Source organism: Buteo buteo, chromosome 2 (genome assembly GCF_964188355.1).
Source record: "Buteo buteo chromosome 2, bButBut1.hap1.1, whole genome shotgun sequence".
NCBI lineage: Eukaryota > Metazoa > Chordata > Aves > Accipitriformes > Accipitridae > Buteo > Buteo buteo.
In genome coordinates this window covers 41,500,902-41,514,187 of record NC_134172.1, presented here as the reverse complement: position 1 = coordinate 41,514,187, position 13,286 = coordinate 41,500,902, and the positions used below count along the sequence as shown (strand labels likewise).

At 36.5% G+C, this 13,286-nt stretch overlaps 1 protein-coding gene across 1 annotated transcript in view; it reads right to left on the bottom strand.

Moving 5' to 3' along the window:
• Positions 1-13,286, bottom strand: part of KCNH8 (potassium voltage-gated channel subfamily H member 8) — a 204,773-nt gene that overhangs the window by 27,925 nt on the left and 163,562 nt on the right. The window contains exon 11 of the mRNA XM_075052038.1: positions 9,035-9,249. Coding sequence (XP_074908139.1) covers positions 9,035-9,249 — 215 coding nt within the window. The remainder of the gene's footprint in view (positions 1-9,034; positions 9,250-13,286) is intronic.

Below are 13,286 nucleotides of genomic sequence, written 5' to 3'. Positions count from 1 at the left end.
TATCCTGAGGTTATAATGACTCTGCAAGTGATATAGGAACTTTTCCATATAAGCCAGTCTGACATACTCATTACACCTCAAAGTAGCCTGCCTTCAGAACTAGTGTTCTTATAGAAGAAATTGTGGTAAGTATTATAATATCCTTCATAAATTAGTCTGACTCTACACATAATAATAAAATTATAAGTTACTGTAAGAATGCTTCTAAATTTAAGGCCACTATCTGGTCATTGCTATATCAATGCAAAATAAAAGCAATTATGAAAAAAAAAAATCCAACCTCTAAATTCATACCATTTTAAGGTTAAGATATATCAGGATTAATTTAATTTTCCATTTTTTCCAATAGAGACAAATATTTAATATTAATATTGTAAAAGTTACATTATCATGGTTTCTAAGGCACAGTGAAATATATTGGAAAAAGTTATTATTTAGCATCCCTGTGTAATTAAAATAGAAATATGGTTAGATTCCAAAGCAATACTGTCTGAAAGCCAAGAGCTTTTCCTGGCTAAAATTCTGTTTGACACAGTGTTTTATGCCCTCCTCATACCACAGTCTAAAGACATCAATAAGCTGCTTTGCCAGCCTGGATTTTTTTTTTTTTTTTAACATGTAACCCTGTGGTTAATCTTTATAATCTGATGCAGAATGCAATAATTCCAGGAAGTGAAATGAATGAGAATGAAGACTGTTCAAAAGCTAAAATTAGAAGTAAAATTTGGTCACTTATTTAAGCATTTTTATTCTAGTTACAATGAAAGTAGTTTTATTTATCAAGAAAGTGCTAAGGTTAATTGTGAAAATCCTCATTACATATGTGCATTGAATAGTTTTGTTATAAATAATGTATAACAAATAATCATAATTCCTGTCTCTTAACCCATTCACAAAAGTAAAATAGTGACCACAGAGGTAGGAATTTTGGGATAGGTCACATATATGTATCATATTCCCAGACAAAACTAAATGGGTTATTTTCCTCTCCTCCCCTTTGGCCTCTTCCACACCTTGTGGGATTCATCCTTACAGCCAATCGTCTATTTGTTTCAGGTGTAAAATGGAAAAGACTTGTAAAAGCACAAGAATTAAAGAAAAAAAATGGAAAAGATGACATCATTGCATCAATAAGTTGTGGTGGGATGAATCTTCTAACTGGAAAGTAACCACAAATCAGAAGAATAAACTATTAGAGAGACAAAACCAGACAGTATAGGTGGCTGTGTGTTGTTATTTTCAAAAATATTAGAATGACTGAAGGCTACAGAAATGAAATAGGAGCATACCGGCAAAAAAACCCCACAACTCTTCAGGTGAAGATACTAGGAAAGAAAATGAAAAGGCCACCAAGCCTCAAAGAGAAAAGGCATACCAGCCTGTCCTTTTTGAATTACATGTTTCCTTATTGCATTATTTCTCAGCAGTGTATGATATATTAGAAACATGATAGTGAGATGATTATCTTGAGGGGTACTGGGTGAACTGGTGGCTCGGAGGCACCACACATCATGCTCACCCATGACTGCAAGTAAACAAGCTTTATGAGTTAGCAGACAACAAAAAGGAGTGAAACCTGGCTCTCACTATAGCTCCAGGTCAGCCCTGCTCCCACGCTGAGTGAAGCAGGTAATTGCCAGGTTGAGGGAGTGGAGGAAGGACTGACTGTAACACTGCACAGGGAGGAGGATATTGCAGCAGAGTTAATTGTCTGAAACTAGCAACCACCTTAAATAGCTAGACATCCACCAAAACACGCTTACTGTAATGAACTGAGGTAGGAGACCTGTGAAATATCTTGCAGAGAGCTAGATGACAAAGCTTGTTCCCAAACTGCTTCTCAGTCATTTAAAATCAGAAATTAAGTGTAAACAGGTGAAGGACCTGCTGGTTTTTTGCCAGTGGTCATGCCCTTCTACAGCTGCACAATCCTGCCATTTGTTCCATAGAAACACAGAAGTTGAGCTGTGTAAGTGACGTGTATGAGTACTGCCTTGTTCAGCAACAGGGTACTTTATTTTGGGAAGATGGAGAGGGACAGAGAGAGAGAAGAAGGAAAAAAAATCCAGATGATTCCAGAAGCAAGAATGAAAAATCTGAGTAACTTGTAAAATGTGAAAGAGCACTAAGCGATGTTTCACACCAGCACTGACTGCAGAGTAGTCCATGAACAGAGGCAGATAAGAGACCTACTCCAGTGAACGCATCAGGAGTCATTTCTCAAAGTTAATTGTATGTTCACAGTTTTTAAAGTATTTTAGTTTTTGATAGTATGAGGAGTACCTTCATTCCTATACTGTAATTGCCGAGAAGATGAGAAGTTTGCAGACTCCATCTTGGATCAAAAGATGTATAAATTAGAAATGGAAATAACAGGAATAATTTGTGTGTGTGTGCGTGTGTGTGTAGGGGGGTTTTTGTTGGTTTGTTTGGTTTGGTTTTTTTTTTTTCAGAATAATCATGCAGATAAAGTATTGGCCTTCAGTTGCTTTAGGTGATTTATTCACTTCTATATTCCACCTGTTGTAATAATTCTTGTACAGAAACATGAAAATTGCCATTGACTAGTCTGTTGTTTTGCAGAATTTATACCTACTGTGCCACAGACAATAAAGACCAGTGAGTTACACCTGCATTAATAATATATGATCTTCTGCCAGACTACCTATTGACAAAGGTGGGTGCTTAACTACATGTAAGTTTGTTTAAAAATGACAAGTTTTCCTCAAAGTTACCCAACCCCACTCTAAAGTCAAAGTAGGGCTTTTTAAACTTTTGTCCTGGTTTCGGCTGGAGTAAAGTTAATATTCTTCTTAGTATCTGTGTTTTGGATTTAGGATGGGGATAATGTTGATAACACACTGATGTTTCAGTTGTTGCTAAGTAGTGTTTAGACGAAGTCAAGGATTTTTCAGCTTCTCATGCTCAGCCAGCAAGAAGGCTGGGGGGGGGGGCACAAGAAATTGGGAGGGGGCACAGGCAGGACAGCTGACCCAAACTGGCCAAAGGAGTATTCGATACCATGTGACATCATGCCCAGTATATAAACTGGGGGGACTTGGCCGGGGGGCACTGCGGCTCGGGGGTTGGCTGGGCATTGGCCAGCAGGTGGTGAGCAATTGTATTGAGCATCACTTATTTTGTGTATTCTATAATTGTTATTATTATTATCATTATTGTTATGATTATCCCTTCCTTTTCTATCCTATTAAAGTGTCTTTATCTCAACCCTTGAGTTTTTTTTTTTTTTTCCCCCTGATTCTCTCTCCCATCCCACTGGGCAGGGGGAGTGAGTGAGTGGATGCGTGGTGCTTAATTGCTGCTGGGGTTAAACCACGAAACTTTCTAAATTAAGCCACTTCTTTCTATACAGCTGCTGGGTAATGTGGCAAAACCCTCTTCTCAATTAGAAAGGTAGTTGGAAGTATTCAGAAAATCTATGGAAATTATTTATTATGAAAAATATTTTGCAAACTGTGATTGTCCCGCAGTGTCCAGGATGAGCTACTATCTAGGCTGGGGTGGAGAAATTATGACTAAGTGTATCAGTGTAATAACAAATTATTTTTTTCAATGCATAGGTTTTATTATAAACATATAGGTAATGCCCAAGAAATAGGATTTTTTTGGCTCTGAAAGTTAAACACATCCATAAGTAATTATGTGACTGAAGTTTCTATCAGGTTTTCTTATCTTACAATACTTGCAAAAATTAAAAGCAACTCTTTCTTAAAAAATCCCATGCTTATTTTTTCCTTACTACCTATAGAATTGCAGATAGGATAACTTTGATTTGTTTCTTTAAAGCAAAATACTATTTATTATGCAGACAATAAAGATGCATTAAAAAATCCCAGAAATGTCATGCTATTTCCATTGCTGATTCATAATAGATAATCAAATATGTAACAGGTAAAATTCCTTCTGAGTTATTACTATGTTGGAAAGCAGCATTCATAAATTCAACAGACCTATAGCACAATATCTTGAAAAAGCATGACTAAAGAGGCAAGAATGCATGTATGTCAAATATATAAACTACTAGCTGAAAAAGAGACAGTGGCTAGGCAGACTTTCAGCTGACTTTTGTGCTTGCCTTCAAAATATTTTTTGCTATCCTTTTTTCTGCTTACAGGAGCAATACCACCAGTTGGCACAAAGAAAGATAAAAGTCTAAAAATAAACCAATTAAAAAAAAAGGTGGAATTACACATATGCTCTTATAATACTTGTTTAATGCTTAGCTGGAATGAACCAGAATACTCAGCATATTTTAGATTAGAATTTGTGGACATATTTTTTCCCAAGCTGGGCCATCTGATTTATGCTCCAGAGCTTAGAACTGTTTTTACCTTTAAGAACAATTGGTTTGGCCAGTTGTCAGGTTTCCCAGTAGAAAATGAGGAGCATCCCTTGTAATTTGTTTGGTATTGCTAATAGCAACCTGAGCTTTATTATATTAATCCCCTCCTCAACTCAATCATCAAAATTTAATAAATTCTAAACACCAGCCTCTCTAAAGGACAAGAATTAAGCCCCATTTTGTCAGACAATGCCTTTCTGGGGAAAAAAAATTCTTTGTTTTTATTGCTTCTTGGTTGTCTTTTAAAATTTATTTGTCTATTTATTTATTTTATTACCAAGGAGCCTGGTTAAGCTGCAGTAAGACTCAATGTTCTCAAGTGGAGGAAGGACCTACCACTTTTCTTGTGCAATCTTTGTCATTATGTTTCATTTACACTGCAGATGCACTGAAGGAAGCAGTCCTTCCTCCTGCTTCAGAGACTCAATATTTTCATTTAAAGAGAGTAGCTTCTCCTCCTTTGGGGTGAGGGGGAAGGGAAGCTCTCATAAGAGGTAGAAACTACTTTTAAGGCTACAAAAGGAAAAGTAGATTCTTATTAATTATGAGTCCTGTCTACAAACACAGATTTTTGAATCTTCAGGAATATAATCTTTTCTTTTTCAAAATGACACGTATTGATGGAGATCTAGAGAGTCAAAGATTGTGCCTGCATGGGCCTTATCTTCCTTTGGGACTTCATTACAGCTTGAGGGATGGCATAGGTGTCAAGGAGGCCTCTTGTTCTTTGTATCAGTCTGGCTGTAACCAGCCTTTGGGTTTTTTTTGATGAATAATGATGTCTACACTGTAGACACTTCTGTGGGGACACATGAAATAATCAGAAACAATAAACTGTTACCAAGCCCACAAAGATATTGTGCAAATATTTACCTATTCTGAGTTTCTCATAGGATAATTCAGAGTTATGAACATCTGCTACTGCTCTCTAAATATACAAAATAGCACATTTTCCATGGCTGATGGATAGCAAAATAATTTCCAGTTTCTTCCAGATAATTGTATACTATTTTGTAAGAACCTTCTTATGAGTGCTTAGCTTTATCAAATCAATATGTGACTCTCTCACTGCCTGCTATACATGCAACCTGTAACATATAGTGCAAAATTATATAGGTGCATGAGACGGGTGTCAAAATCTGTGTCACTTAGCAAACTTTTTCATGACTATGACATCATAGTCACAGACTGTCATGGTTTAACACCAGCCATCAACTAAGCACCACGCAGCCGCTCACTCACTTCCCCCGCCCCCCAGTTGGATGGGGGAGAGAATGGGAAGGAAAAAACAGTAAAACTCAGTGGGATGAGATAAGAACAGTTTAAAAGAACAGAAAGGAAGAAATTAATAATGATAATAATTCAATAATAAAATGACAATAATAACAATAAAAGGATTGGAATATACAAAACAAGTGATGCACAATGCAATGGCTCACCACTCGCCAACTGATGCCCAGTCAGTTCCCAAGAAGTGATCCCTCCCAGCCCCACTGCCCCCAGTTTATATACTGGGCATGACATCACATGGTATGGAATATTCCTTTGGCCAGTTTGGGTCAGCTGCCCTGGCTGTGTCCCCTCCCAATTTCTTGTGCCCCTCCAGCCTTCTTGCTGGCTGGGCATGAGAAGCTGAAAAATCCTTGACTTTGTCTAAACAGTACTTAGCAACAACTGAAAACATCAGTGTGTTATCAACATTCTTCTCATACTGAACTCAAAACATAGCACTATACCAGCTACTAGAAAGAAAACTAAATCTATCCCAGCTGAAACCAGGACACAGACCTAGAAAAATTGATTGAAACACCCAAATGGATGAATTGTTTTAATGTCAAACTCCAGCTACCAAACAAATTAGCTTTTTCTAACTGTCCTCAAATAATTGAGTACATTTACAAAGACTGTTATGAATTTCTTGAGCAAAATGCAGCAAAGAAAAAAAGGACAGAATAAATATAATCAACATAAAGCCTTTTTTCCTAATTCACATCTTGCTGTGATGGGAGTATGTAAAAAAGATGGCGTAATAGCACTGCCTGTGTGATTGCACACACATTAATGGTTATAATCATAAATCACATAATGATTGCTGGTTTTAGAGCTATCATGAGGAACTGTTGAAACTTTATCCCCCTGGTTTTGTGCCTTTCTGTTTCTCTATCTGTTACTCATTGGAGGCTGAAATAGTTACATGATTGCCAGCTCCTGTACTTAAAATCTCCTGAGCTTTTCTTCCAAGTTTGCTTAAAAAACACTTTCAATCTTTCTATAACCAGACAGCTACAGTTTTGACTTGTTACTGAGAAATCTAGTTACAGCTCCTTCTTGTTTTACTGAAAAGTGACATGGCTGTGGAAGTCCTGGAGCCTTTTCCACCATTATACCTTGGATTTTAATGCAGATGGAGCACATAATTATATACACTCATAGACTTGGAAATGAACCAAGAAAACAAATTAAAAAAGTTTTCTTAGAAATTTCTGTGTGGGGAGGGTAGTTATACAATCTAGTGCTAAGTATCCAACTTTGACACTCCAGGATCAGGAAACCCCTGATGACCGCTGGCTGTTACTGGTCCACTTACTTTTAATTCAGTTCAAATCTCGTATTCAATTTTGTATGCAATTAACAGTTCAAACAGCACAAGGAAGGGGGTAATGGATCACCAGGACTGCATCTGTCTGCAGCCTCACCTTTTTAATGCTGGCTTAAAGTGTTAGGAAACCTACCACTTAAGGCAGTTTTGGTGGATTGTGACTGAAAATGCAATTGTATTTTAGGTCAGGACTGAAAGGCACTTGGCATGTAATAGTGGGGAAATTCATTCTATTTCAATCTGTGGTTTACCTTACCCTAAACTGAAAGGCGCTTGGCAAGTCATAGTGGGGAAATTAATGCTATTTTACCCTGCAGTTCATCTGACCCTAAATACTGCTACTGATCCATTTTCAGAAGCATTAAATTCACATTCAGTTGCAGATTTGCAGTCATTTAAAACACCCAAGGAAAAACAGTGAGAAACTGACTTATTAAAAATAATCAATCCACTGTTTAACTACGGAAAAGCTCTCCAAACCCAAAATTTCCATAAAGCTGCAGAAGTCATAGACACTCACAAAAGTAAAATCTCCCTGTCTTAGGGAGAGAGAGATGAAGATAGTGTGTCACAACTGCCAAACTCTCCCATAGCATCATTCCCAAGAAATAAGGCTATATTTTAAAAAAAAAAAAAGTCACATTTTCATACCCACAAATTGCACTTCTGAAAACTGTCTTCTTACTATTCTGTGAGAGTAAACCATCAGATAAAGCTCAGATTACTTCTGCTTGGAAATTATATGCATAAAGACATGATATTTTCTAGGTGAAGCAGAGCGAGTGGTTGACCAGGCACATTTGGTGCTGACATAGATATCTTCCCTCATTTGTTGAGCCCTCTTTTTGTGGTGGTACAATTTTTGGCCACCTTATTCCTGCTCTTTATCCTTGTTGATATGTAAAATTGTTGGATAAGAAATGAGATGCACATGACCAAGGTTAGTTCTGCTGCAAGAGAAATACTAGTGGAGGCCATAGTTTACCCGAGGATGTAGGAGAAAGTGACACTACAATAATCTGTCTTGGGCTCTCTATATTTGTCTATGACACAGGAAGCTACTCAGTGTCAGGCTGGGGGGGGGCTTTCCCTTTAATTTTAAGATAATGGATTATACCATGAAAATATGGTGTGTATTCACAAATGCTGTAGAGCAGTTCTGTCAGCCTAGATGTCCCTCAGGCCAGCACCACTTTTTATGGGTGACTACTGCAGGACAGAACTCACCACGACTTTCTGAACAGGAACACATGTGAGTGGGCATGAGCAGGGAAGACATAGTGCTGGAGTGACTTGCACATAGGGCATCCACTGACACTTTTCTTCACAAACAGCCAAGCAACAGGCCACTTTTCATAACAGCGAGTGCCTGCCTATGTATGCTATGTGGAGGATAACAGCCACATAGCATGTGTACACCCATATGGTTAAGTCAGAAAAAGAGAGCTCTCATAAAAGCTTTTCACTATTAAAATCTGAATATATATATTTACTACATAATATCAGTGAAAGTATTTTGGTAAGTCTATAGTGAAGTCTTTCAGCAGTGCTTTATCTGGAATTTCTTGGTTTTTTCACATTAATTGCTCATTTAAATGGAAAAACACATTTCAGTTGCAGTGTGATGAGAAACAATTGTTTCTCATTTTGGATGTGTGATGATGTTCTTAACTACGAAGTGATAATCAGTGATCATATGAATGTTCATTAGGCTAGCACATGAGCTTCTAGAAAAGGTATAGTTAAATATCTTTTCGGACACATGCTTTACATAACAATTATTTTTAAACATAAGCAAAAAATAACAAAATATTGAAGAAGAATGTTCTCTCATAGATGATGTTTTCTATGGAAAAATGAGAAGCAGAGAACATGTTCACAGTTTATGATCTGATCAATTGATAAACAATTCATGTGAGTAATGACTGAATTATCAAACAAATGGAATGAGTGGTCCTTTTAATGTAATCTGGGTATTATTTCTTTACTGTGGCAAAATTATGAGAACTGGCTAAAGTATGATAAACTTCTTAGAGGTAACAATAACTGAAGAGACCTTTAAAGATACTTACATCACTTTCATGGCCTTCTCTTAGATTGTATGTGAGATCATGCTGTATGTCTTCAACAAACTTGTGAGCATACTCTGGGTAAAGGTCAAGCACTTCAAAGAGACCTTTGAGGATAATGCATTGGAGGTCACAGTACGTTAGAGCTTTAACATCTGCATTTGTTTTAATAACTTGATCCCTAATGGATAGGTTTGCTCCAATTAAATCTCCTTTACCTAAAAGAAAATACAAAATAATCATCTTCAAAGCATGAATTCTTTACTTCTTTTTTGAATCATAAATCTGTTTAACGTAATTGCTAAATCTTAAATCCCATTGTTACCACTGCATTGTTTAATTAATAACATTCTAAAGGATCTTTGACTAAAAGCTGTCTTTTTTTGCAGGTGCAATCTCATATGCAATAAATTGGAGGTACAAAGACTAATTTCCAGGCAGGTAACTACCTGATTTAAGGGAGCAATCAAGTAAATACATATAAAATTAAGATTTATGCTAGTAATTAATAGCAGGTGCAATTCTGTTTTTCAAAAAGAGAACATTATGTTTCTAGCTTGGTTTTTTGGTTTTCTTTCTTTTTTTTTTTTTTTTTTTTTCCACACAGGTGTTAAGATAGCATTTTAACAATGACACAATTAAGTGTAGATTGTCCATTCAAATGACCCTTTTACTTAGAATTTGGATTGAAAAACATTCACAATCTGTGATAACTATGGCTGCACAGCTACACTTCATGATGTAACTTAGCTGTACAGGCTATTAATAGATGTGTAGTTCAATGGCACTGCTGTCAAGAAAAAAGAATGAATTCTTAAGCCATTATATTTTTCATTTATGGGCAAGACTGCCTTAGAAAGCTGGATGTATTAAAAACCACACCTGGAGCACAAAAACTTTAGAACAAAAATCTTCCATAAACATCTGATCTGAGGTATAAATTCCAAAGAGCAGTCACTGAACCAGAGGTCTTCCCCAAAAGTTAATGCAGATGGTCTTTGTTAAAGACCTGGACAGTGTGGTGGAGTGGGTTCTTGGCAAGTTTATGGGCAATACCAAATTGGGGGGAGTGGTTGATATGCTGAAAGGCAGAGCTGCTATTCTGGGGTACCTCAATGAATGAGAAGGGGACAGACAGGAACCTCATGACGTTCAATGAAAACAAAGGCCACATCCTGCACCTCGGATGGAAAACCTCCCTGCAGCAGTATGGGCTGGGGACCGCCCAGTTGGAAAGCAGCTCTCTGGGAAAGGACATGGGGGTCCTTGTGGGCAACAAATTGAACATGAATGAACAATGTGCCCTTGCAGCAAAGAAGTCCAAGTACCTCCTGCACAGCATTAGCAAAAGTGCAGCCAGCAAGTCGCAGGAAGTGTAGTCTTTCCCTCTATATATCACTTATCATACCACACCTGGAGTACTGTGTCCAGTTTTGGGTTCCCAGTACAAGACCAAATATTGACATACTAGAGTGAGTCCAAAAGAGGCCACCAAGATGATCAGGCACTGGAGAACATAATGTACAAGGAAAAGCTGAAAAAGTGGGTATTTTTCCACCTTAAGAAGAGAAGGCAAGGGAAGGATATTGCTGTCTTCAATAGCCTAACAGAGAAATGTAGAGAAAACAGAGCTAAACTCTTCAGGGTGTACAGTGCGACAAGATGTACTGGGCGCAAGTTGTAACAAAAGAAATTGTGATTAGAAATCAGGAAATGAAAGTCATCATGAGGCTGATCAAACAGCGGGACAGGCTGCCCAGAAAGGCTGTAGAATCGCCATCCTTGAAGGTGTTCAAAATTTGCCTGGACATGGCCTTGAGGAAGCTGAGCTAAATTGGCCCTGCTTTAAGCAGGTTTAGGTTGGGTGGCTTCCAGAGGTCCCTTCCAATCTTACATTATTCTGTGATAAATAATAAGTGAAGACTGTAAAATCTGAGAATCCACCCAGCATGTGATTCCAACTGGATATTACACAGGGAATGGTGAACTTGAAAGGTAAGTTAAACTAAGCGGCCAACCATCCCTGAAGCTGCTTAAATAAGATAATTTTACAGTTTAGAATACTATTTGTAATTTTTTCTATTTAAACAGAGCTTGAACAACTTTCTCAAAAGAGCTTATCATAAACCTAGCATAGGGAGGGATTATCTTTTATGCTAGGAATATGCATACATCCATGCTACTTTGGGGTTTCTTAAAGATTGCAATTGGTATAATTTACTCTTACTGTTTACTGTAAGTATCAACAAGTATTTAGATTTCTTTGATTATATTGAGCAGAGGGCTGGCTATTGCTGGCTATGTAAATACAGACAAGAGAAAAAATATTTCAAATATACCAAACCTGATCTTTAAGCATCTTAATTAGAATATTTTTTGGCATATAAACAGTATTAGTATCAATAATGCATAAATAATTCGGAAAAAATGTTAAGAGTTGTATTTGATTGTAGTTACAGTGTTTGATGAAATTATGTCAGCCTGAAAAACACTACAATTGATCCGGTAATGCTAATGTATGTTTCTTTACAAACGAAAATCATGTTGCAAAGGCTATAGATAGTAAGCTAAAATTTCATGTAGAACTACTGAAGCAGTGAAATGATTGTACCTTGAATATCAACATTTATTACATAAACAGAATCATGTAAGTTATTCTTAGTAGCTCTTTCTTTTTAATTGGAGAATAAACTTATTTATCAATGTTTATGCAGACACATCTGTTAATGTATCTGGGACATGTAGTCAGTTATAAATTTCTTCTCTTTATAGATATCTTTTAAATCACTTACAGTTAATATTTTTAAATAAATCTAAGATGTATGCTCAAACAGTACATAAATGCTATATTAAAACATATTTCCCTGTAAAAGATATCCTAACTGTCATTATTAGATATCAAGTAATAGTCTCAAGAGGAACCAAACAGCTGTATTTAATCAGAGCATTTCATTGTATTGTTGCTGTATTGCTTGTTAGTGAGAATGGTTCAATAAACAAAAACTAATCCACCAGAATTAAAATCATGACAGAATTATAAAATAGTGGTCTGGGAACTGTAACCCAGCATCGTCAGGGAAAAAAATACTCTCTTGTATTTACATCATGTCAGTAACACAGAGTCTCATAGGGACCTACAGTTCTGATGCATTCAACTTTTGCTGGTGTTAATTAGGTTTAAAAGATGAAGCTCCCATTCACTGTAACAAAATATTATTTCATTGTATTATGTTTATGATTTTGCATTATGATTTCATTAACTTCTCTCAGAAATCCATTAATCTCTTTCTTATTGTTTTCATTGTCACCATTACACAATGATACTTTCATTAATATTTTCAGAAGTGGCTGAAAATGTAATCATTAATGAAATCATAGTTCCAATGGGGGAAGCTCTTGACCTTTTGTTATATTTAAGTTTATGTTTTTTCTAAGCCATATGTTATAGCTTTGATCTATCATCTGATCCAATAACATCGAGGCATTCAAAAACTTCCTAATTACAAATGAATGAAAGTGACGTGGACTGTCAATCTAATGGAATTAAAGAGTTATGAAACAAATAGAATGTGTATCACATTCATATTCTAAAAAAAGCCCAATCAAATACATGCTAGTGAAATAAAGGAAATTCAATTACGACAGACCAGAAGCTTGCATTATCAACAGTCTAGTGCAATCCCACAAGACAGGAAGGAAAGCAAAAAAGGAAATGTTCTTTTTAACTCTGCTTTATGAGAATATTAAAAGTTATTACAAAAAAGAGTCTGTTTCAATCTAAAGTTATTAAAATAATAATAAAATAATTCTTTACATTTAGAGTAAAATTTTATATTTTATCAAAATACTTTATAAACATTAACTCAGATAAGTCTAATCATCCTTCAGCTGAAGATAAAGGGAATCTCTTCAGTAGGCATTAGATTGAGGCCAGTCACTGAAATTTACAGATAGAGATGCTTAACCCTAGAAAAGTCAAAGCAGTCATCTAGCAAACAGCAACTAAACCAAATTTATTAGAACAGAACTTCTGGCCTTTCTGTTCTAATATACTCAGATGACTGCTGGTACCATCAATTAGCTTGAATCATAGAATCATAGATCATAGAAACATAGAATAGTTTGGGTTGGAAGCGACCTTGAAGATCATCTAGTTCCAACCCCCTGCCATGGGCAGGGACACCTTCCACTAGCCCAGGTTGCTCAAAGCCCCATCCAGCCTGGCCTTGAACACTTCCAGGGATGGGGCAGCCAC